General features: G+C 41.9%; 2 protein-coding genes across 9 annotated transcripts in view; one reads left to right on the top strand and one right to left on the bottom strand.

Moving 5' to 3' along the window:
• The first annotated feature begins 202 nt into the window (after positions 1-202).
• Positions 203-10,230, top strand: pex10 (peroxisomal biogenesis factor 10). 7 transcript variants are annotated; one of them, XR_015753446.1, is made up of 8 exons: positions 203-354; positions 1,514-1,636; positions 2,107-2,187; positions 3,043-3,440; positions 3,856-4,031; positions 4,916-5,048; positions 5,713-6,002; positions 10,101-10,230. XR_015753446.1 is itself a non-coding variant. In XM_087980391.1 (7 exons), the coding sequence occupies exons 2-7, from the start codon at positions 1,525-1,527 to the stop codon at positions 5,800-5,802; spliced, it is 990 nt and encodes a 329-aa protein (XP_087836517.1). In that variant the 5' UTR covers positions 203-350; positions 1,517-1,524; the 3' UTR covers positions 5,803-6,606. The 7 variants fall into 7 exon arrangements, 5 of the variants coding, with proteins under 5 accessions (XP_087836517.1, XP_087836516.1, XP_087836515.1 ...); XR_015753445.1 differs by having other exon boundaries at positions 5,713-6,272; positions 10,101-10,219; XM_087980391.1 differs by lacking the exon at positions 10,101-10,230 and having other exon boundaries at positions 203-350; positions 1,517-1,636; positions 5,713-6,606.
• The window catches only part of rer1 (retention in endoplasmic reticulum sorting receptor 1), a 46,267-nt gene continuing 30,485 nt past the window's right edge, over positions 6,547-22,328 (bottom strand). For both annotated transcript variants that reach the window (XM_087980393.1, XM_043676020.2), the window contains 5 exons: positions 20,516-20,620; positions 19,093-19,192; positions 16,152-16,230; positions 12,645-12,780; positions 6,547-10,514 (listed from right to left, as the gene is read on the bottom strand). In XM_087980393.1, coding sequence (XP_087836519.1) covers positions 10,425-10,514; positions 12,645-12,780; positions 16,152-16,230; positions 19,093-19,192; positions 20,516-20,620 — 510 coding nt within the window. In that variant the 3' untranslated portion in view covers positions 6,547-10,424. The remainder of the gene's footprint in view (positions 10,515-12,644; positions 12,781-16,151; positions 16,231-19,092; positions 19,193-20,515; positions 20,621-22,328) is intronic.

The following is a 22,328-nucleotide window of genomic DNA, read 5'->3' as shown; positions in this document are numbered from 1 at the left end:
GGCAGCATCTGTGGAGAGGGATCAGGGTTAACATTTCGGCTCCAGTGACCCTCCCTGAGAACTCTGAGCTTTCCCAGCAGTTTGTGTTTTTGTATATTATTGATTATTGATTATTGATGGGGTTTGTTTGTCCTCCGGGCACCAGGTGGCGGTGTTTCTGGATCCCCGCTGGGATTACACGCCCCGGTGCCCGCTGCAGGATCTGGCCCGGCCCCGGGTGTCCTCCTGGGCTCGCGGACCGAGGGAAATCGCTGCCGGCGCCCGGGGAACGGCGCTGCGGCCTAGTGTTACCCCCGAGGCCCAGGCGAGGTTCGGGATGACCTCGGCGCCGTTTTAAACCGGATTATCCAGTAGGTGAGGCCATTCGTCCCAACGGCCCCGGAGCAGGTGGCTCAGCCCCACAGCCCCGCCCTCAACAGGGACCCCCCCTCAGGGGGAGGGGAGATCGGGGGGGGGGGGTGGGGGAGGGTGGAGATGGGGGGGTGAGGGTGGAGATGGGGGGTTGATGGGGGTGAGGGGAAAGGGGGGTGAGGGGAAAGGGGGGTGAGGGGGGAGATGGGGGGGTGAGGGGAAGGGGGGGTGAGGGGGGAGATGGGGGGGTGAGGGGAAGGGGGGGTGAGGGGGGAGATGGGGGGGTGAGGGGGGAGATGGGGGGGGTGAGGGGGGAGATGGGGGGGTGAGGGGGGAGAGAGGGTAAGAGGTGAGGGAGAGGGGGTAAGGGGTAGGGGGGGGATGGAGGGAGAAGGGGTAAGGGGGAGGGAGAAGGGGTAAGGGGGAGGGAGAGGGGGGATTGGGTGAGGGGATAAAGGGGTAAGACAGGGAGGGGTTTGGTGGGGTGAACAGTGTGAAGGACGAGAGGGTAAGGGCTGGAGGGGGTTGAGTGGTGAGGGGAGGAATAAGATGAGGGGAAGGGAGATAGGAGTGTGATGGGGTTGGGGGTGAGAGGGGTAGATGAGGGAGCTGGGTGAGGAGGAAACAAGGGGGTATAAGGGCATTTAAGAGAGGGGGATGGGAAAGATGGGGTAGGAAAGAGGAGTAGGAGAGAGGAGGGTGAAGAGGGGATAAGAGAGAGGGAGTGCGGGGGTAAAGTAGGCTGAGGGGGGGAAGGGGGTGAAGTGTGGGAGGGGGCGGTGAGAGTTGGGATGAAGAGTGTGGTGATAGTGAGTGTTTAGGGGATGCTGAGTCAGGGGGCGGTGAGCATGGGGGCTGAGAAATGTGGGGGAGCGGTGAATGTGTGGGGGTAGTGAGTCAGGGCAGGCGTCATGAGTGCGGGGGGCTCTCGGTAAGGGAAGAAAGAAAGAGTGAGGGAGGGTGATGAGTGCGGGGGGCTCTTGGTATGGGAAGAAAGAGAGATTGAGGGAGGGTGGTGAGTGCGGGGGGCTCTTGGTGGGATGGACAGTGAACCTAGGGGAGCAGCACATGGTCTCGGGAAACATTGTTGCTAATGTAAGCCTGAGTGCAGCATCTCCGAAAAAACAGTGCTGGTGGGTTAATGGCCTTGTTCCTTTTACAGCAGCGTTTGCAATGCTCATCTTACCTGTGCTCCAGCCTCAGCTGATCCGCTCAAACCAGAAGGATGAATACTACCTGAACTCTCTGCGGAGCTACGCTAATGAGATTTTCCAGATCTTTGCCGGTGAGACCGTGCATCTGTGCACTAAAGGGACTGAGGGCCTCTGATACACAAGGCTTCAGCCTAGCCAGAACCTTTGAACTTTCTGCATATAAAACCTATTTCCTTTTGTACATCTCATCTGTCAGTGACCTGGTTTAAGATTCATCCACCGGCATCATTCACAACAGCCTTTTTACTTGTAGCAAGGCTCACAAAGTACAAACAAGCCAACAAACAAAAATCAAGAGCAGGTAGCTTTGATCTGAATTGTTGGGGATTTGTTTCGTCCAGATGTGATCACTTGATTGTATTTTAGATGACTTGTGTTTGAACTTTTCTGTGAAGATAATTTCATTGGTAAGTTTGTTAAATGCCCCCTAATTCTTGGGTCTGAGCAATGGATGCAGTTTGCCTTCCATTCCCTCCCCTCCACCTTCTTTACTCTCCTGTAAGTAGGCAGATATAGAACTAATTTGCCTGTTTACCTACAGGTGCTAAGCGATGGCTGGAATGGAAGAAGGAGGTTGAGTTACTGGCAGACCTGACATACTTTCTTCTAACAACCTTGGCAGGTAGGCTCCATTATTACTGGACACTACCTTGATTTCTTTTGTAAGCAAATGGTATCCTCGCCTCACATTATACCTTTGTTTACCACTTGAATCTGTCTAGCAGACAGCTCTATCTGCTCCATGTCACCCTCTTTTTTGTGTGCACGCTTTTATTTGTTTGGCTACCTTTCCATTTCTTAAAAGTTCCTTATCCATCTGCCTCTGCCTAGCATCTGCAAGTATGTGTCCACATTGTCTCCTTCTTTCAAACAATTAACTCTCCCCTTTCCTCTTCGATTGTTTCTCTTACAGCCCATATTTGTGACATTGGCACACTGTACCATCTCAACTACCTTCTCCCCAGCCTGAAATTCAAGACCAAATCCTCTTATTTATATTTCCAGTCTCTGTCTGTAGGCACATTACAATTCTGCAGCCTGGAGTCTTTTGTTATGTGAGAGATCATACTGTTTCCATTAGATTGTCATGGAGGGCACTGTCATGAGATGAATACACCCTTTATATCCCTAAGTTGATCGCCAATTTATGCTGTTCTTAAGCTGTGCCAGGTGTAATGGTAAACAAACAAAATGCCTGATGTGGATTGGGGTAGGGTTGGAAGGAATATGGGAACAGACTGGGGCCGTTCGCCTCTCAAGCCTGATCTGCTGTCTCATACAATAGTGTATGGGTGGGGTGTGATCCCATTTCAGGTAAGAAGTTCTTAATATGTCCAACCATCATTCCAATTTTCAAAAATAATTGATTATACTATTGTAACTGTGGACTTTTCCCTGATTTGAAGTTGTTATATAAATACAAGTTTGTTGTAGTAATTGAATTTCTGGCTGACCATTCTGATGCTTGACTGCACAGGTTACCAGACCCTCGGTGAGGAGTATGTCAACATCATCCAGGTTGACTCCAGTGGGCAGCGGGTGCCATCCTCTGCCAGACGGGCAGTGCTCATTGTCCTTCACACCTGCATTCCTTACCTGCTGGACCGAGGACTGAACCGTCTAGAGCAGAATCTGCAGGCGGAGAGTGAGAGATCCCAAGCACCAGACCACAGACACTTACCAATAAGGCCAGGAGTCTCACACTGGCTGCAGGAGGCAATCAGTACCTTGACCGAGCAGCAGAAAAAGGTGCTACTGCAGACTATCTATATCCTGCGACAGGCAACCTCCTTACTCCACCGTCTGCACCTGGGCATCTTCTATCTCAATGGAGCTTTCTACCACATAGCTAAAAGATTCACCAGGATCACTTACGTAAGTCCTTTGTGTCCATTCCTTAAAAACAGTAGTTAAATAGGTGTATTACTGCACTGTATGATGGAGTAGCAACTGTATGTTGCAGAAAATAATGGGCCTTGTGCCTCTGGGGCAATGTGTATATAGGCAGAAGTGGGTACTGCAGATGCTGGAAATCAGAGTCTAGATTAGAGTGGTGTTGGAAAAGTACAGCAGGTCAGGCAGCATCTGAGGAGCAGGAAAATCGACGTTTTGGGCAAAAGCCCTTCACCATGAATAAAGGCAGGGAGCCTCTGGTGTGGAGCGATAAATGGGAGGGCTTTGTAGACTCCAATAGATATGAAGGATCAGTGTAGTCTGTGTATATTTCAGTGCTAAATATTCCACTGAATAGTTTGCTGATTGTTCCTCATGTTGTTTTACTGCTGTGTAGCTGTGCGTCCGTGGTTTATTCAGTGACAATGCTGGACTCCGGTGGAGTTACGAATTGCTGGGGAAGATTTCTCTGCTGCAGCTAGCCCTGACTGTTGCTATGCAAGTTAACAGCTATCAGCAAAGGCAACGTGCCCGGCAAGAGTGGAAACTCCATCGCAACCTTCCATATTCGAGGTACAGATGCAATACCCTCATTAAATAATGATCAAATTCCAATTAATGTAATTATGCTAGTTAAAGGAGTCAGAAATCTTCACTATTAACATCAATACTATATTAAAATGATCTGCCTAATATAGTATTGAATGTTGCACCCAAAAGTAAGCATGTTTAATTCCTGGTCAGTGTGGAGTGAGCTGATCTCAGTTGAGGCATTATGATTAAATGGAATCCTTGGATTTATACAGCACCTTATAACCACAGGCGATCCCACTTTTAGTAGCTACTGAGGCTATTATTCTAATGTAGGAAACCTGACAGTCAATGAAAGCACAGTGTCCCAAAAACAGCAATAACCAGATAACGTATAGGATAAAACTTTGCTCTAATATCAAGGATAAGTCCTCTGCATTTTGTCCAAGCAACGCAAAGGAATCGTTTACGTCCACCTGAGGAAGTATACAAAGCCTCATTTTAATCTTGTTTACAAGGCAGCATCCCTGACATTACTCAATGCCAGTAATAAGTGAGAATGGCAACTTAGAATGTGATCAAGTTTCTATAGTTAGTCCTGAACTTACAAGCAGCTGGCCAGGAGGCAAGTGCTACCCTGAGCCACAGTTAACAACTAATTGACTATAACATCCTGGGTTAGAAAGGAAGAAACAACAGGGCCTGGGAACAGAGAGAATTCATATCTCAACTTTTGAAATCATGCATTGTGTTGACCACCTCCTAAAGAGAAGGTGCAATTAGTGTGTCAAGTTGCATAGGTAATATTCATTATAAACATGTATAAAAGAATTTGACAAAGTGGACATAGAAGAAATATTTTTTAAATAACAGATGAAAATATGAACAGAACCAGATTAGCAACTTATGGAAGTTTTACTTTTTAGGAACCCCAGTCGGGACCATTCAGCCTGCAGCTCCAAATGCATACTTTGTCTGGAAGAACGCAGGCATTCAACAGCCACACCATGTGGCCACCTCTTCTGCTGGGAATGCATCACGGAATGGTGCAATACAAAGGTGAGATGATGACAAAATGCATTTATATAGCATCATTAATGGAACAAAACATCCACGGGCGCACTGCAGGAGCCACGTTAAAAAGAGATTGACCCAGGTTATAACAATAGAGTTTAAGGAAAGTCTTAAAGGAGAGAGATGGAGGTTTCGGGTTGATGGGGGGGGGGGGGGGCGCAGCTAGTGATAGATTAATGGAATTCAAAGAATTCCTGTGGAAGCCATTCAGTCTGTTGAGTCCACACTGACCTTTCAAAGAGCATCCCATTGCATTACCCTATCCCTGTAACCTACATATCCCATGGCCAACCCACCTAATATGTACATCTTTGGACAGTGGGGGGAAGCCAGAGAACCCCATACAGACACAAGGAGATGTGCAAACTCCAACACCAAGGGTGGGGTAGACCCTGGGTCCCTGGCACTGTAACGTAGCAGTGCTGCCCCACTTGTGCAAGAATCCAGAGACTGAGGAGGGCAGAGATCTCTTTTATAGGGTTGATGTGGGCATTAATTTAGTGCACATCTGGGGAAAGGAGACAGACTGTTCCAATTTATAGCAGAATACCTCCTGGCTACCATCTTTCTTAATGTGAAGAGACTTAATAATTCCCCATTATTTCTGAAGGACCATCAATTAATTTGTTTTCAATTTACTTTCAGGCAGAATGTCCACTTTGTCGGGAGACATTCCAGCCACACAGACTCATCTACTTGCGTCATTACATTTAGGATGAAAGAAATAGCATTTCTTTAATGCCTGTCACAACTTCAAGAGATCCCAAAGTGCTTTACAGCTAACGAAGTACATTTGACCTGCAATTACTTAAGTTTGAAAGAAGAGGCTCAATAGATGTGTGGTTCGGAGACTTCCATCTGATTGACATTGAAGCACAACAATAAAAGAGAACAGAACAACTAAGTCAGCAGCATGTCTGCTCAAAGGAATTGTGACAAGTATGCTGAAATATTACTGCTTTCAAGATCAGATGAAAACCTTAGAGTTCAGACTGTTTGATGCCAAGCTTTATATCTGAACATAATAGGAGTTGAAGTACTAAACCATTTTCCTTTGCCATTGTTTATCCTTCTATTCTTCAGGATATTATACTTTTGGTCCACTTCCATTGGATGCAGCAACTGAGGAGCTCACTTGTTCTGTGTACTTAAATTGTAGGAGATAACTCAACCATGGAGGATCTCCAGAGTGCTGTACTGTTTTTCCTGGTGAGAATGCAGGAGCTGATAAAGTCCCCTGCTCCCTTACAGTGCTGGTTTGAATGAGAGATATTGTTGTCCAGGCTAGCACAAACCACAACTGGCTCTTGCTGCTGTTGTGTATTGCTAAGTCCAGTAATGTTAAATGTTTAGTGTACTTACCAATACTCTGGGAAAATGACAGCCATCTAAAGTAGTATTTACAATTCAGTGGTCAGGCTAGTCACTTTATTTAATTCATTTAATGGTTTCATTTTGTTTTCCCAGAGGAAGAGGGCTGAGAAACAGCATTACAAATTTATTTTGTTCACCTTTATTACAAGTAAAGAAAAGTTATAACATGTGACGCAGAGTTGGGAGTTCTTAAAACCTAGCACAAGAAACATGTTTATTTAAAGAAAGGCAATTGGATGTGTATGTGGTGCTGCATAATGCAACACATCGATTTGCACAATGACTAATGATTTGGTTTCATATAAAATTATATAAAATGCACCATTGTAAGAGCTGCTTTCTCTCTAATCTGATTTTAAAACATCAAGCACACCTACATCACACTAGGACAGCACTACAGAAACAAAAATCTCATTAAGCTAAAATAAAAATGGTAATGTTGCAGAGAACAATTTCTGTGCAATGTTTAAATTCATCTCCAGTTACTCCCAACACCAGTGAACAGATCTGTAACAACTGGTAATTTCACCCTCATGGAGTCAAACATCCACCTGTTTATTTAAATATATCAAAAGGAGATGGGACTCCTTCTAGTAAAGGATGCTGGGATTATTCCCTCAGACAGTATAAAAGGCTGCAAAGGCCCTGACTCTAAAATTCTAGTTGACATAAACATCACCTATGGGCATTGTTCACAATGTGAAGCAGCAGGTAGCCAAGGTTAATCTTAAAAAAATAAAATCTCTGTACAAGCACAACACTGGTGGAGCTGCTTCACTAAAGAGGGAGGGAGGGGAGTGGGTGGTTTGTAAGATCTCTCCATGTCCACCTGCTCAGCTGTGCTGCATTTACACCTTATATACTAACAGGCTGCTCTTGCCTGTGCCCTGCTGAGGTGAAAAGTTTGAAGAACAGATGCCATCAATGGCCAGCAATCCCAGTAAATACATCACATTAAATAATTGTCAGTAAGGTGCATGTCAAATACACGATTGTTCACATCAGCATTGTAAGCACACAAGATTTCCAGCTTTGTTTTCAATGCAGTTATATCCTTGGTTCCAGAACTTATTTCTGCTTTATCCCCTCTCGTCTTCCCCTTTAGCTCCTGATGGACTGACCCCTGCAAGTTTACAATTGAATAGGGTGCCCTTCACACAGTGGTAATTCTTCCATTCAGTGTAGACTATATCTATAATGTTGTGTGCAGATACTGTAAAGTGTGACAAGAGTTTGATAAAGCATTCACAAATGCATACTTTTGGCAGAGATCATTTGACTGAACAGGAACCCTCGCTATCCCTGCCTACTACCACCTCCCTCCACCAACCATCCTGTAACCCTGAACCAGTGAGTGTAAAACAGACTCCTACCTCAAAAGATTAAGCAAACAGTGAACAAGTCCAGCAAGAGTTGGTATAACCTAGCACTAGTGTTAGCGCTTACTTGACATCTATTCCAATTGCATCAATTCCTGCACAACACACTCACAATGTGATTTAAATAGATATTATATACAGTAAATGTATATGGCAAACAAAAATGCAAGTGGATTGTGGCGTTACCCTGGTTATGCTAGACTTACCAACTCCCAAGCTACAGCACTAGAAGCATGGATGTCGCTTTTGTTCTGCATGTTGGGTGAACAGTATGAAAGGTGAAAAATATTATGTGAAAAAACCTAATAAAACCTAGCAACATAAATCTCCCTCTAGTTTAAATATTTTAAATACAAAATTAGAATGAAAAACGGTTAAGAAAACAAAATACAGACTGGAGATACATACATCACTAAGTAATGTGAAATCAGAGGTTACACTAAACTAGGAGAGTATTGCATTATAGAGTATTATTTATGCTGTCAGGACACTCCCCAGTAATAAACAGATTGAACAGGTGTACCTTAAAATTAGATGCCGCGTACTGTATTTTTCTTTGGATATGGTAAATTACATCTGGAAAGTTAAAGTTTTGTTAAATAAGTTGGGTTAAACTGACTCATGCATCACAGGTAAAGTCAGTCTTGTTTATATGTTCCATGCAGGCAACAAGACATTTTCTAAAGGGCAAGGGCTGCTACATTGTGCTGACTATTTCTTTAAAGTAACCTACAGTCTTCAACACTTCTGTTGAGAGGGTGAAGCTGCTATAGGTTCAAACATTTTAAACTTTGGGGTGTGATGGTGGTTGGATGGGGATCTGATTGGAGGGAGAGTTTGTTAGTGCAATTATATAAATCAGGGCATTATCACATTCGGAATATATTCATCCACCTGGTTTGACATTATGACAAATTATTGGGCTGGAGAGCTGAAAATCACACTGGTCAATGAATGATAAAGTTTTTTCATTTGACATCATGTTAATGTGTTGAATTGTGCTGAGCATTCATTTGGTCTCCCAGGTCTCCAGTCTTTTATCCAAAGTGGATAGGCTTTATGAGAGTCTCAACCTGCTAAATGACCAGAGAAGTGAAGTGTTGCAGTCAATATTCATTTTCAGCTGGGGGCTGAGTGCAAATCCTGGACCACTCCCTCATGCTGCCACAGCTGGCATCAGTGCAGCTGCAGTGCACAATGGGGAACTGGAGTTCCATTTCCATAGGATAATCCAAACACAAACCTATGCACTTTCATATCTCAACCCTGTATTATATGTAATGATTTTAGCTACCCACTGTGAATCTATATTTAATACACAAATGCCCTCTTCCACCATTTGTTTTGAACTGGAGATCCAAATTACTGCCAATTATAATTTTTGATACGTAATATTTTCCAATGAGGGATTTAACTGGTTTAATGTCTGCAGATCTGTTCTGGAACATTATCCTTTGTTTGCCCTTACTGCTTCTCAGATACTGGTCTCGCTTACATTCTTATCATAAAACCCACCAATCTTTCCCTCTCCCCTTCCCATTATTCATTGTAGGCTTGCTATTTACTTTAGCATGTACAGTAAAAAGAGCTCCACTGTATCTTAAAGCTACCCCCTTCCCTTACATCATGAAAACTGTTGAATTTTAACAGATTTTTTTTCAAAAAAGTAGAACAAAACAAATTCTTGAACACACTTGTAATTGAGGCATCTACCAGTACCTTGTAGCAATCCAAAGTTTAAAGCTCAGCATAGAGTTCAGATTGGAAATTTTTTTATCAAAATTTTATTTCTTTCGCATTATTAACATCTAGCCTGATGAATTCGAAATACAATGCCATGACTCGGGACATAGATGACAATGTCCTCAAAGTTGACTTGGATTTAAAAATGGGAGAAGAGGAAAGTCCGATCTCCATCTTCAAGCTATTTGGTTCCACAGCACTCAAAAATGAGCATTTTAGCTTCAAAAGCTGCAAGCCTGTGTTTCGGTGTTGTTGCAAACCTCTTTCCTCACACTCTCCAAATTCCTCCGATTGCTTCTCCACAACTCTTCCAAGAGGCCACAACATAAAAACTGCGCTTCCAAAATTTGATTTAAACCCAGAAAACATGGTAAATAGCCATCCAATTCTCAACCATTAATTACCAACTACTGATATTGTAGCATCTTAATACTGCAATTTCCTTGTCAAAAGCCTCAGTAACTTGGGGGAGTCATAGCAAGTAGTCTAATTACCCAAGTATGGAACTGATTTGATAGTTTAATTCTTTCTTTCTTTCCAGATGACAAAAAGGAGAAAAGGAGGAAGTACAGTTGAAGCAACTGGCAAAAGAAATACAATTAAAGGGAAATTTAAATGAAGTCATCCTATAAATTAAATCAAAATGGTCAGGACAAAACGTCTGCGTGTATATATATCATATTATAAACACTGTCTCTGTGCCAAAAAAATCTCAAAACTAAATCACCTTCTAAAATGTACACTTCAGAAAGGCCTGGAGCAAACATGATAATAATAGTCATGTCACGGTTGTGATTATTGTCCAATGTTTACATGTAAAGAGGAGGGGGAGAAGATAATCCAGGAGTGCCATGCAGCACTTTTTCTAACTGGCAAATGCTTTCGTAGAATCCTCTTTCCCCTTGTACGTCCTTTTCCCATGTGTGAACGGTAGATATCTGTACTTGATCATGTGCTATTTAAAAGGACAAAAGAAAAATTACTGAATAATAATTTCATACAGTTTCATACTCAGCACTATCAACGGGAATATGGTTATCTGTTTATCTTTCTCTCATTATGTGACCCATGGCAGTGGCTGCTGTCAGCACTTGACTTTGCAGGATATCACTGGATCCCTAGTTAGTTGATGGCATTCAGCATTGGGAGTCCAAGCTGTTTTTTTATTCCCAGAAACAGGGCTAATTACTAAGATGAGACAGCTGTACCAAGCTCAGCAAAGTCTGAGGCATTGACTAATGGCTTTCTGTCTCACACGACCTAATAGAGTCATAGAGATGTATAGCATCTTTGGTCCAACCCATCCATGCCGACCAGATATCCCGACTCAATCTAGTCCCACCTGCCAGCACCCGGCCCTTTTCCCTCCAAACCCTTCCTATTCATATACCCATCCAAATGCCTTTTAAATGTTGCAATTGTACCAGCCTCCACCACGTCCTCTGGCAGCTCATGCCATACACGTACCACCCTCTGCATGAAAACGTTGCCCCCTAGGTCTCTTTTTGATCTTTCTCCTCTCACCCTAAACCTATGCCCTCGAGTTCTAGACTCCCCCATCACAGGGAATAGATTTTGTCTATTCATCCGATCCATGCCCCTCATGATTTTGTAAACCTCTATAAGGTCACCCCTCAGCCTCCCACGCTCCAGGGAAAACAGCCCCAGCCTCTTCAGCCTCTCCCTATAGCTCAAAACCTCCAATCCTGGCAACATCCTTTTCTGAACCCTTTCAAGTTTCACAATATGTTTTCGATAGGAAGACCAGAGTTGCATGCAATATTCCAACAGTGGCCTAACCGATGTCCTGTATAGCTGCAACATGACCTCCCAACCCCTGTACTCAATACTCTGACCAATAAAAGAAAGCATACTAAACGCCTTCTTCACTATCCTATCTCCCTGCGACTCCACTTTCAAGGAGCAATGAACCAGCACTCTAAGATCTCTTTGTTCAGCAACACTCCCTAGGACCTTACCATTAAGTGTATAAGTCCTGCTAAGATTTGCTTTCCCAAAATGCAGCACCTCGCATTTATCTGAATTAAACTCCATCTGCCACTTCTCAGCCCATTGGCCCATCTGGTCAAGATCCTGTTGTAATCTGAGGTAACCTTCGCTGTCCATTACATCTCCAATTTTGGTATCATCTGCAAACTTACTAACTGTACCTCTTACGCTCGCATCCAAATCATTTATGTAAATGACAAAAGATTAGAGGACCCAGCATTGATCCTTGTGGCACTCCACTGGTCAGGCCTCCAGTCTGAAAACCAACCCTCCACCACCACCCTCTGTCTTCTACCTTTGAGCCAGTTCTGTATTCTGTGAGATCTAACCTTGCTAACCAGTCTCCCATGGGGAACCTTGTCAAACGCCTTACTAAATTCCAAATAGATCACATCTGCTGCTCTGCCCTCATCAATCCTCTTTGTTACTTCTTCAAAAAACTCAATCAAGTTTGTGAGACATGGTTTCCCACGCACAAAGCCATGTTGACTATCCTGAATCAATCCCTGCCTTTCCAAGTACATGTACATCCTGTCCCTCAGGATTCCATCGAACAACATGCCCACCACCATCAGGCTCACTGGTCTATAGTTCCCTGGCTTGTCCTTACTACCCTTCTTAAACAGTGGCACCACGTTTGCCAACCTCCAGTCTTCCGGCACCTTACCTGTGACTATCGATGATACAAATACTCTTTGACCCAACAACATGGCTCAAAGCCAACATTACATTTATGCTGAATTGTTAGTGTTTCATTTATCGCCGACTTGGAGCTATTTGAAAATATTTCAATTATTTGAATTGGGACCTGCACAACCTACAGCTTGGGATTTTTTCCACCCAAGCTGTTCAGTAACCAGCACTGACATAGTTATTGGTGTGCATCGCAGAACAGCAATAAAAAACTGCAACTGACATCAATTTTGCCAAGAAAGACGTTGGAACCCTTATGAAGTACAGATTTCACACTCTGCTCATTACTATGTTGCTTACATGGTAGATTTAAGGTTAGGTTCGAATTATATATCTTTGTTCTATCTGTAAAGCATTGTGTTTCACAATCGATTGGATTTACCTTAATCTGCCTCTTCATGGTAATGCAGAATAGCATAATGAAGTACATGACCAAGATTGGCCAGAAAACAGGTACATTGAAGGCATCGAAAAATGTGCAAACCATGGCTACTATTATTCCTTTTGTGGCAGAGTGCCTGAAAGCAAATATAGACAAAAAAAGGTCAGTTATCATGTTTCATTGGCCATTTTCATCCCATAAAATCTTTTCAGCACAATGACTGTTTGGTTTATCTAAATCTGTACCAGCCAATCAACCTCCAAATCGCTATTCTGTATGCATAAATCTCGGTAGCAAGTGTCAGTAAACTTTTTGACCACAAGGGAAATCCTAGCCACACATGAATCTTCTCTCTTCCAATATACAAGCATGTCCACGACTCACTGGAAATTCAGAAAAATCCAGCATCTTAACTAATTATTTTTTGCCCCTCATCAATGAATACTTGGATTGATGGATTTACCTTAATCTGCCTCTTCATGGTAATGCCCTCACTACTATCTCAGCTGAGATCAAGATTTCAGATTGGGCTGAGAATCAAACCCAAGATCTCCCAAGCAGCATGGATTAACTACTTTCTACTTTCAATAATTAAATCACTGCAAATCAGAGTAGAGTTGGCCAAGAGGAAATCGAATAGAGGAGTTAAACATCTTGGAGTGACTTGGATCGAGGAGGTAGAGAAAAATTACTCCCAGTGGTGGAAGGTTCTAGAATTAGAGAATGCAGACTCACGATGGCTGGTAAATGAACCAAAGGCATCATGAGAAAAACATTTTCCTTCAAAATAAAGGAAGTGAATAGAGTCTAAAAAGGTGGAGAAGCAGATTAGGTCATGGCCTTCAAAAAGCAATTTACAATGTATTTGATGGAAAATTTATTGCAGGACTGCAGGGAGAGCGAGCTAGAATACACTGAATTGAGAGACCTTCTTGTGGTGCAAAAGTATCTTCGAATCTCTACAGTGTGGAAACCTGATCCTTGAAGCGGGAGGCCCCGGCTCAAGTCCCACACACCCCAGAGGTGTATAATAACATCTCTGAACAGGAAAATAGGTCAACTTTTTTTTTAAAAAAGGCTTAATTGGCTGAATTGTCTGTGCTCCAACCATTCCAGGACATTATTAAAGCTATCAGTAGCTGCACAGTTAAGTCCAATCTTCAGCAACTGACTGTAAATCTAAGAGGGTTATCTCTACAAGAACTCTTTCTTCCCCAGTATTTTAAAAGTAGTGGATCTCTTCATCTCCCTCAATCCTAGCTTCCGCTGCCAAGACCTTATATTTTATTTAAAAGCCAAGCTTAATATTATTCTTGATTGCAGCATTCTTTCATAATTTTAGTGTTTAAGCGCACAATCTAATGCCTGGCTCTAATGAAGTACCACAGCTGCATTGAAAGTCCATCTGATTAAGACTCATTAAACTAAGAACTCTATTTGACTCCGGATAATATTCAAGACGACGCTAAAATCCTACTGTGCCTGTTTAACAGCAAAGACTAATCCATCTATCCTGGCACAACATTCCTTTCAGGTGACATCACCAAAATAGATGTAATTGATATTTCATCTTATTACTATTAGTGGGATCTTACTATGCAAAATATCTGCACTCTTGATCCCATAAAACAGTCGCTCCACTTAAAATGTAATTGGCTGATATCCTCAGGAGGTGTTTCAGAGATAAGCTAATATAAAATTTAATCTTTTTAGAAAGGTTCCTGGGTCGTTCAGCAGCACCTTTGAAAGAAATTTATTATAAAAGATCTGCTTATTTTTCCTGGAAACATTAATGGTGGAAATTGAAGTTTAGCTGATGGAGTTTTTTTTTTAAAGTTTTGATTCTCAATTGGCCACAAGAAGCACTTTTACATGGTGATTTAGATGGATTCAGCTGACCTTTAAATTCTTCACGAAATTTATGTTGTGTGATGATCACTTTTCGTGTTTTTCTCCTTCCCATTGACACCTCCACCTTTCTGAGAGACTGCTGTAGCTGTGATATAATTCTGCATCAAGTCATTGAATAGAAGGCAATCCTGACCAAATTACCCATTACAATATACTTTGTGGTTCCAGGAGACGCTTCTGGTGAATATGATTTTAAATATATAAAAGTAAGAAGAGCGAGATAATTAGTGCCTTGCAACAGATTTTAACACCCAGGTGTCCATTGTCCTCCCATCTCCTAATGATGATGTGGAGGAGCCGGTGTTGGACTGGGGTGGACAAGGTCAGAAGTCAGACGATACCAGGTTATAGTCCAACAGGTTTATTTGAAATCCCAAGCTTGTGGAGCATTTCCCCTTCGTCAGGTGAAAGCTCGTGGTTTCACATGAACCTGTTGGACTATAACCTAGTGTCGTTTGACTTCTGAGCTTCTCCAACTTGGCTGCCTAGGCCCTAGATCTAGGAAATATACATTAAGTATTGGTTAGATAGTTGGTGAGGAGACAATGCCAGTTGAATAACCATCTTTCCCACCCCTCATTCTTTCAAACATGGATATTAGCTTTGCAGAAGACAACGGCCAGCATTCTCCAGTTGTCATCATTTGAATATACTGTGAAAGAAACCTTGCATTTACACACCCATCAAGAAACATTTAAAGTAACTTCTTATATAATGAAAGCTAAAGATTAGATGCTGGAAATCTGAAACAAACATAGAACATACTGGAGAAACTCAGCAGGTTTGGCAGTATCCCTGGAGAGTTGAAAACAGTTAATATCTCAAGTCCATATTTAGACCTTTTTGAATCATATGACAATTCTTCAGAACAGATATAATGAACTATTTTGAGACGGAAGACTGCTGTTGTATGGACAAACATAGCAACCATTTTACACTTAGGTCTTATTTTCAGTAGGTCAGGGTGAGATGATCTTCGGAGGGTCGGTGCGGACTTGATAGGCCAAATGGTTGCTTCCACACTGCAGGGATTCTATGATATAAATTCCCTACTCCTGTCCAGTCTCCTTCATGCTTTAAAACAATAGTGTCAGGCTGAATCTGATGTGCAGATCTTAAACCATGGAATTCTCTTCCGAAATCCCTCTGTCTCCTCCCCTTCAATAATTAACTGAGCCAGACTTTTGGTCACAGCTGGTAATTATTTTAAACTGCAAAATGGCACTTTCTTCCTGTGCAAAGTAATAAGAATTCTTTTTGTGAGCATATCAAACTACATCCAGTACTATCACCTCACTTGCCATTATAAACACAATGGGCCAGCTAAGTGTGTCAGCGTGCTTAAATTACAAATGCAGAACATCATAACACAAGCAGAGCACTGTACATCTCTGGCTAGCTGTCAAAAGTCAGGCAATGCACGTTCAAAATAAATCTAATAACTCCATCACGCTTGATCCATGTTCTTTTGTCAACTCACTCGCAGCAGTGAAAAAAGCAAGCTCCAGATACCATGGAGGATGGGTTTGCATTACAGAGTTTTGAATTTCATGGTGCAGTCACAGTGAAGGATGATCCAGTCTCCAAATGACTTACCAGAACTTGAACTCTGGCAGCCTTCTTATAAATGGTCTAAATTCCTCATTTTGCTTTGTTGGTAAAGCAGGTCCATCATCTGGGAAAGAGAGAGGAGTAACATTAATACAGTCACAACACAGTAGTCTCACACAAAGAAAGAACTTTAACACACATCGCACTTTCACAACTTCAGAAGGTCACAAAATGCTCTACAGCCAATGAGGTACTTTTGAAGTGTAGTCACCATTTTATTATAGGGAACACGGTAGCTGAATTGTGCACAGCAAGATCCCACAAAGTGAAATTCAGACACTGACCTTGTCTCCTTGACACCACTGGTTCTTGTAGGAGAAAGTGAGGACTGCAGATGCTGGAGATCAGAGTTGAGAGTGTGGTGCTGGAAAAGCACAGCAGAGCAGAATTTTGACATTTTGGGCAAAAGCCCTTCTTCGGGCGTTATGCCTGAAGCGTCAATACTCCTGCTCCTTGGATGCTTCCTGACCTGCTGTGCTTTTCCAGCACCACACTCTCGACCACCAATTCTTGTGTTAACCAAATCACACAGCAGCTTAGAAAATATTATGTTACTGTATAAAGTTCAGTACATTACGTTTTGATTTTTAAAAAATGATATACAAGTAATTTAAATTTGTTTCTGTGGCTGTGAAAACTATCAACGCAAACAGACTGTTAATCTTACCTGTACCTTTTAGACATGAGATCTGTGTCCAATTTCTAATTACTAAGTAGGTAGAGTCACTCTTTGATTTTATTGGAATCTATCAAAGATAGACTGACCGTGCACTTGCATCAATGTGAATTGATCAGAGACAGTCAGCATGGGTTTGTGATAGGGAGGTCATATCTGATTATCTGGTTGAATGTCTGACACTGCATGGAATGCCTCTCACTGCCCAATGGCATAGACTGGCTGGAATCTGCAGTTGGAGGAAAAAGATTGGGTTTTGCACATGTGACCCAATAACCATAATAATGCAGAATCTTCAGGTGAATCCCACTGTCTTGTAAAATTAAATTCCTATTGTGCACCCAGAAGACTAAGTACGGATTATTAGTCAGAGCAACAGTGTCAGGTGAAAGCATTGACAAAGGAATAATGGATGTAAAAACATAATCAAACCTAAATTAATAATTGCATCTTCCCTACTACATGAGCTCTGGGCCCAAGGGGAGCCCCTGTTCACTGACAGTGTAATTGCTGCACACTGACAGCATCAAATCAGTCAGTCAAGTAAAGCTCATTGATTAAATTTGACATTTCTTTTGCAGTTGTAATTATTACCCACACACACACACACGGAGACCCATTCAGTGGTGCACACAAACAGCAGCAAGCCATTAAAAGAATACTTCTGCTGACAACCTGCCATCTGTGACAGCCTCAGCATCAACATACAAGACTCTGCAGTTCTCAAATACACATTGCCCAGAGAATCATTGGATTTGCAATAAATGTACATCTCCTTCCTGATAGAACCACCTAAAATTTTCAGTGATGTGCAGTCAACCTTGGGAAAATGCAAGCCAGAACCGCTGCAAGTCACACAGAAAACTTAACAATATCCACATCTCCATGAATCACTATGACAACACCAATTTCAATATCTAACTTTCGATGCTTAGCCTGACCACCCCTCATGGAGGAAGGATCAGATAAACATAGGGGCTTTCAGGAAGGACTAAATTAAAAACACTTCACAGGACAAAACAAAAATAGACACATCACATAACGCACAGACCTCACTAAATCATTTCAGACCTATACCATGGTCTCCATATTCCATAACGCAACATAACGAGGTAAACTTCCTTTACAGAGAATGCTTAGCATGTAGAATTTTCAGCCATGAACCACTACTGAAGGGGAGACTGGGAAGTCTTTTTAAAAAAAAAGGTGCTGAACTTGGCAGCCCATCCTCCAGTGCACTACAGCTACAGTGTGTGCCATCTACAAGATGCACTGCAGCAAAGCACCATGGCTTCTTCAAGAGCACGTCCCACACCTGCAACATGGGCCATCTCAAAGAACAAGTGCAGCAGATGCATAGGAACACCACGGCCTACAAGTTTCCCTTCAAGTCACACACCATCCTGACTTGCAACTATATTGCTACTCTCTCTGTGTCACTGGGTCAAAAACCTGGGAGTTCCTAATAATACTTACACCACGGGATCGGAGGAGTTCAAGGTGTTTCACCAACATCTGGTTAAACATGGGTAATAAATTCTGATCTTTCCATATTCCACCAACCAATGAAATGGAAACAGAACACAGTAAAACAGAAATGTTAAAATCTATGGTGAATATAGGAGTTGGATTATATTTGGTGTCTCATATGGAGGAAAACACTGGCACCATCAGAATTAAGTGGCTTGTTTTGCTGCTGTAATATTCTGGAATGGCAAAGCAAAAAAAAAATTCATTCATTTATTAAAGCAAAATATTCAGCGCTGAAAATTGGAAACAAAAAACAGTAAGTGACGTAAGGAAGATCAGTATTTGTTGCAAGGAAAGACTGTATGGATCCTCCAACAATGCTAAAATATCAGGTTCAGGTACAGCTTGGACACTGCAACAATGCATTCAAAAGGTGTTAACAGACTCAGCATCAACTATTCAATCACATATTTCCAATATGGCAGAAATAAATCTTTCTAATCTCTAGATAGCTGGAAGTTTGTTAAATCATTCTTCCAATTCACTAATCATAGCTTAATTTTACATGCTGCTTTTATTTGCAATATCCATTTCTCCATTCAACTGAGATCAAGCCCCTCCTTCCCACTCAATCCTGTTTCCACAACAACTACAAATTGAATTTGATCATTATTTTTCTGATCATTCTCCTCTAAATTAGAAAATCCAATTTCACAAGGTCTTGGCATTCTGCAAATTGATGACATGTTAACTCCCAAAAAACCACTGAAGTCTCAATACCTGAATCCTCCATTAGTGAAGGGTCAACTTTTGGGGACAGGAAAGCAATGAAGAGGTTGAGGTGGTAAATCCCCAAGGCGTACGTCACAATGTACCATCCCTGAACAATTAAAAAAAATCACAAATTAGCATCAAAACAGACAGTGTTCTAAGAGACACCTATCTTTAAAATGTCACAGATAGCTACAGAACATATTCAAAAGGAAAATGGAATATGGAAATTAAAGTACCAGATGTGGAGTACTAGTTTTGATTCCATGCATCACACTCAAGGAAGAATAAATTAGTCTTGGAGGTTGTGTGGCATAGATTTACTAAAATGATGTCTGAAATAATCTTCAGAATTCTTGCTCCTAAAGAGCCACAAATTACTGCTGTAGGTGGACGATATGTGCATTCAACCATGATGTTCAGTGTAGTCAAAACATCTACTGTCTGAATTTGTACAGGATGTGGGAAGACTCCTAAAGGTGCAAATAATATGCATTGATGCACCTCAATAGGGTAAGCCTATTCAGGAGATCAAATGAGAAGTGGAAGAGTGAAGACAAATGGAATGTTTGCTAGAAATTGGACGACATTAGATCTAAAACTAGTCTACTATAATAATACTTGCCACATTCTCCAATTAGTAAGGATTTGTTCAGTGCCATGCTCAAAACACAATGGTAATTGGTTTGCTTCACTGGCTTTTCCTCTATTTGTTACCTCAATGTTGCACTCAGTTCAGGGCCAATAGGTAAGAAATGGGGCATTTTTACTTTATGGCACAGGAACTCATTCCATTAGTCTGATCTGGATTTGATGCAAAATCAAAAGCCACAAAATCAGAGGGCATAATGCTACTGCTTTGTCCCTTATTCTGTGTCCCCTCCTCAAAATCTCAACAAAAAGAAAAAGGTTGTTTGCAGAAGTTTGCTCCACAGTGTTAGAACATAGAACATAGAAGAATACAGCGCAGTACAGGCCCTTGGGCCCTCGATGTTGCGCCGATCCAAGCCCACCTAAACTACACTAACCCACTATCCTCCATATACCTATCCAATGCCCTCTTAAATGCCCATAAAGAGGGAGAGTCCACCACTGTTACTGGCAGGGCATTCCATGAACTAACGACTCGCTGAGTGAAGAACCTACCCCTAACATCAGTCCTATATCTACCCCCCCTTAATTTAAAGCTATAAATTGGAGAATGTGGCAAGTATTATTATAGTAGACTAGTTTTAGATCTAATGTCGTCCAATTTCTAGCAAACATTCCATTTGTCTTCACTCTTCCACTTCTCATTTGATCTCCTGAATAGGCTTACCCTATTGAGGTGCATCAATGCATATTATTTGTTCTGAAGATCAAAGCAAGAAACTGCATCACATGAAATGGATTTTGTTGCAGCCACCCAGTAACAGCACAGGCATATACTCACCTGCAGGATATAAACTCTAATCATGTAGACTGCACCAAAGACAAATGTTACAATCCATCGCATAATGCCATAGGGTGTGGACTTGTCTAAGAAGGACTGGTAGATCTACAAAAGAACATTTTTAAAGATTTCAGTATTTACTACTGTGTTGATCTTTCCTTTAAACAGATTAATATACTACCCCATCAGGGAACAATCTTCAAACTAGGAAGCTGTTGTGTTAACTTATCTCGACCTAGGACAGCTGCTGAGTTGCTACAACGATCTGCGGGAAACTGAGCTAATGGGAAAAAAAGGGGAGAATGTTACACAAGGATTCTTTCTGAAATAAAAACAAAAATTTCAGGCAAAGATCAGCAGGTCTGGATGCACGTGTGGAAAGAAAACAGAGTTAACGTCTCAAGTCTGGTGACGCTTCATCAGAATTGTTCTGAAGAGAAGTCACTGAACTCAAAACATTGACTCTGATTTCTTCCCACACATCCTACCAGACCTGCTGACTTTTGCCAGCAATTTCTCTTTTTGTTTCAGATCTCCAGCATCTGCAGTTGTTCTATGTTTTGTCTTAGATTCCTTCTGAAAGTTGTTTGTATGGATATCAGGTAAGAACCGGGAGATCCGTGTTCCCTCACTTTCCTTTTATAATCTAATAGTTTGCCAACATAACTATGTGAGCAGCATGACAGGAATTTAATGGTGGAAATATACCCTAAGATGAATCTGTGCCCTCTTTACAGAAAGTTTAAGAAAAATGCTTTCTCTGAACCATCAACCACAAATATTTCACGTCAGTATTTACTGTGGAGAAAGATATGGAAGCTAGGGAACTCACAGCGATAAATATTGATGTCTTGAAAACAGTCCGCATTAGAGAAGAGGAGATGCTGGAGGTCTTAAAAAGAAAAAAGGTAGATAAAACTCCAAGTCCTGATAAAGTGTATCCCAGGACATTGTGGGAAGCTAGGGAAGAAATTCCAGGGCTGCTAGCAGAGATTATTGCAACATCTACAGCCACAGGTAAGGTGCTAGAAGACTGGACAGTGGCTAATGTTGTGCCTTTATTTAAGAAGGGCTCCAAGAGAAGCTTTGAAACTACAGACCGATGATTCTAATGTCAGTTGTGGATAAGTTGTTACAGGGGATTCTGAGAGACAAAATTTACATGCAATTTGAAAAAGCAAGGACTGATTACGGACAGTCAGCTTGGCTTTGTGTGTGGGAAATTATGTATCTCAAACTTGATTGAATTTTATGAGCATGTGACCAAGAAGATGGATGAGGGCAGAGTGTGTTAGACATTGTCTACATGGACTTGAGCAAGGCCTTTGACAAGGTTCCATATGATAGACTGGTTAATAAAATTAGATCACATGGGTTCCAGGGAGAGCTTGCCAAACTGATACAAAACTGGCTTGACAGTAGGCGACAGAGCGTGGTGGTGATGGAGGATTATTCTTCAGATTAGAGGTCTCTGACAGGCGGTGTTCCACAGAAACTGGTGGTGGATCCACTGTTGGTTTTCATTTATATAAATGATTTGGATGAGAATATAGCAAGCATGGTTATTAAGTTTGCAGATAACACCAAAACTGGTGGTATAGCAGACAGTGAAGGAGGTTATCTAAGAGTACAATGGGATCTTAAATAACTGGGTCAATGGGCCGAGGCATGGCAGATGGAGTTTAATTTAGATAAATGTGAGGCATTTTGATAAGATGAACAAGGGCAGAACTTACACAGTTAGTGGCAGGACCCTGGGAAATGTTGTTGAACAGAGGGGCCTAGAGGTTCAGGTACATAGTTCCTTGAAAGT

Source organism: Chiloscyllium plagiosum, unplaced genomic scaffold, assembly GCF_037043375.1.
Source record: "Chiloscyllium plagiosum isolate Xiang-an unplaced genomic scaffold, Cpla_swu_hap1 HiC_scaffold_37, whole genome shotgun sequence".
Lineage (NCBI taxonomy): Eukaryota > Metazoa > Chordata > Chondrichthyes > Orectolobiformes > Hemiscylliidae > Chiloscyllium > Chiloscyllium plagiosum.
This window is presented reverse-complemented; position numbering and strand designations above follow the sequence as displayed.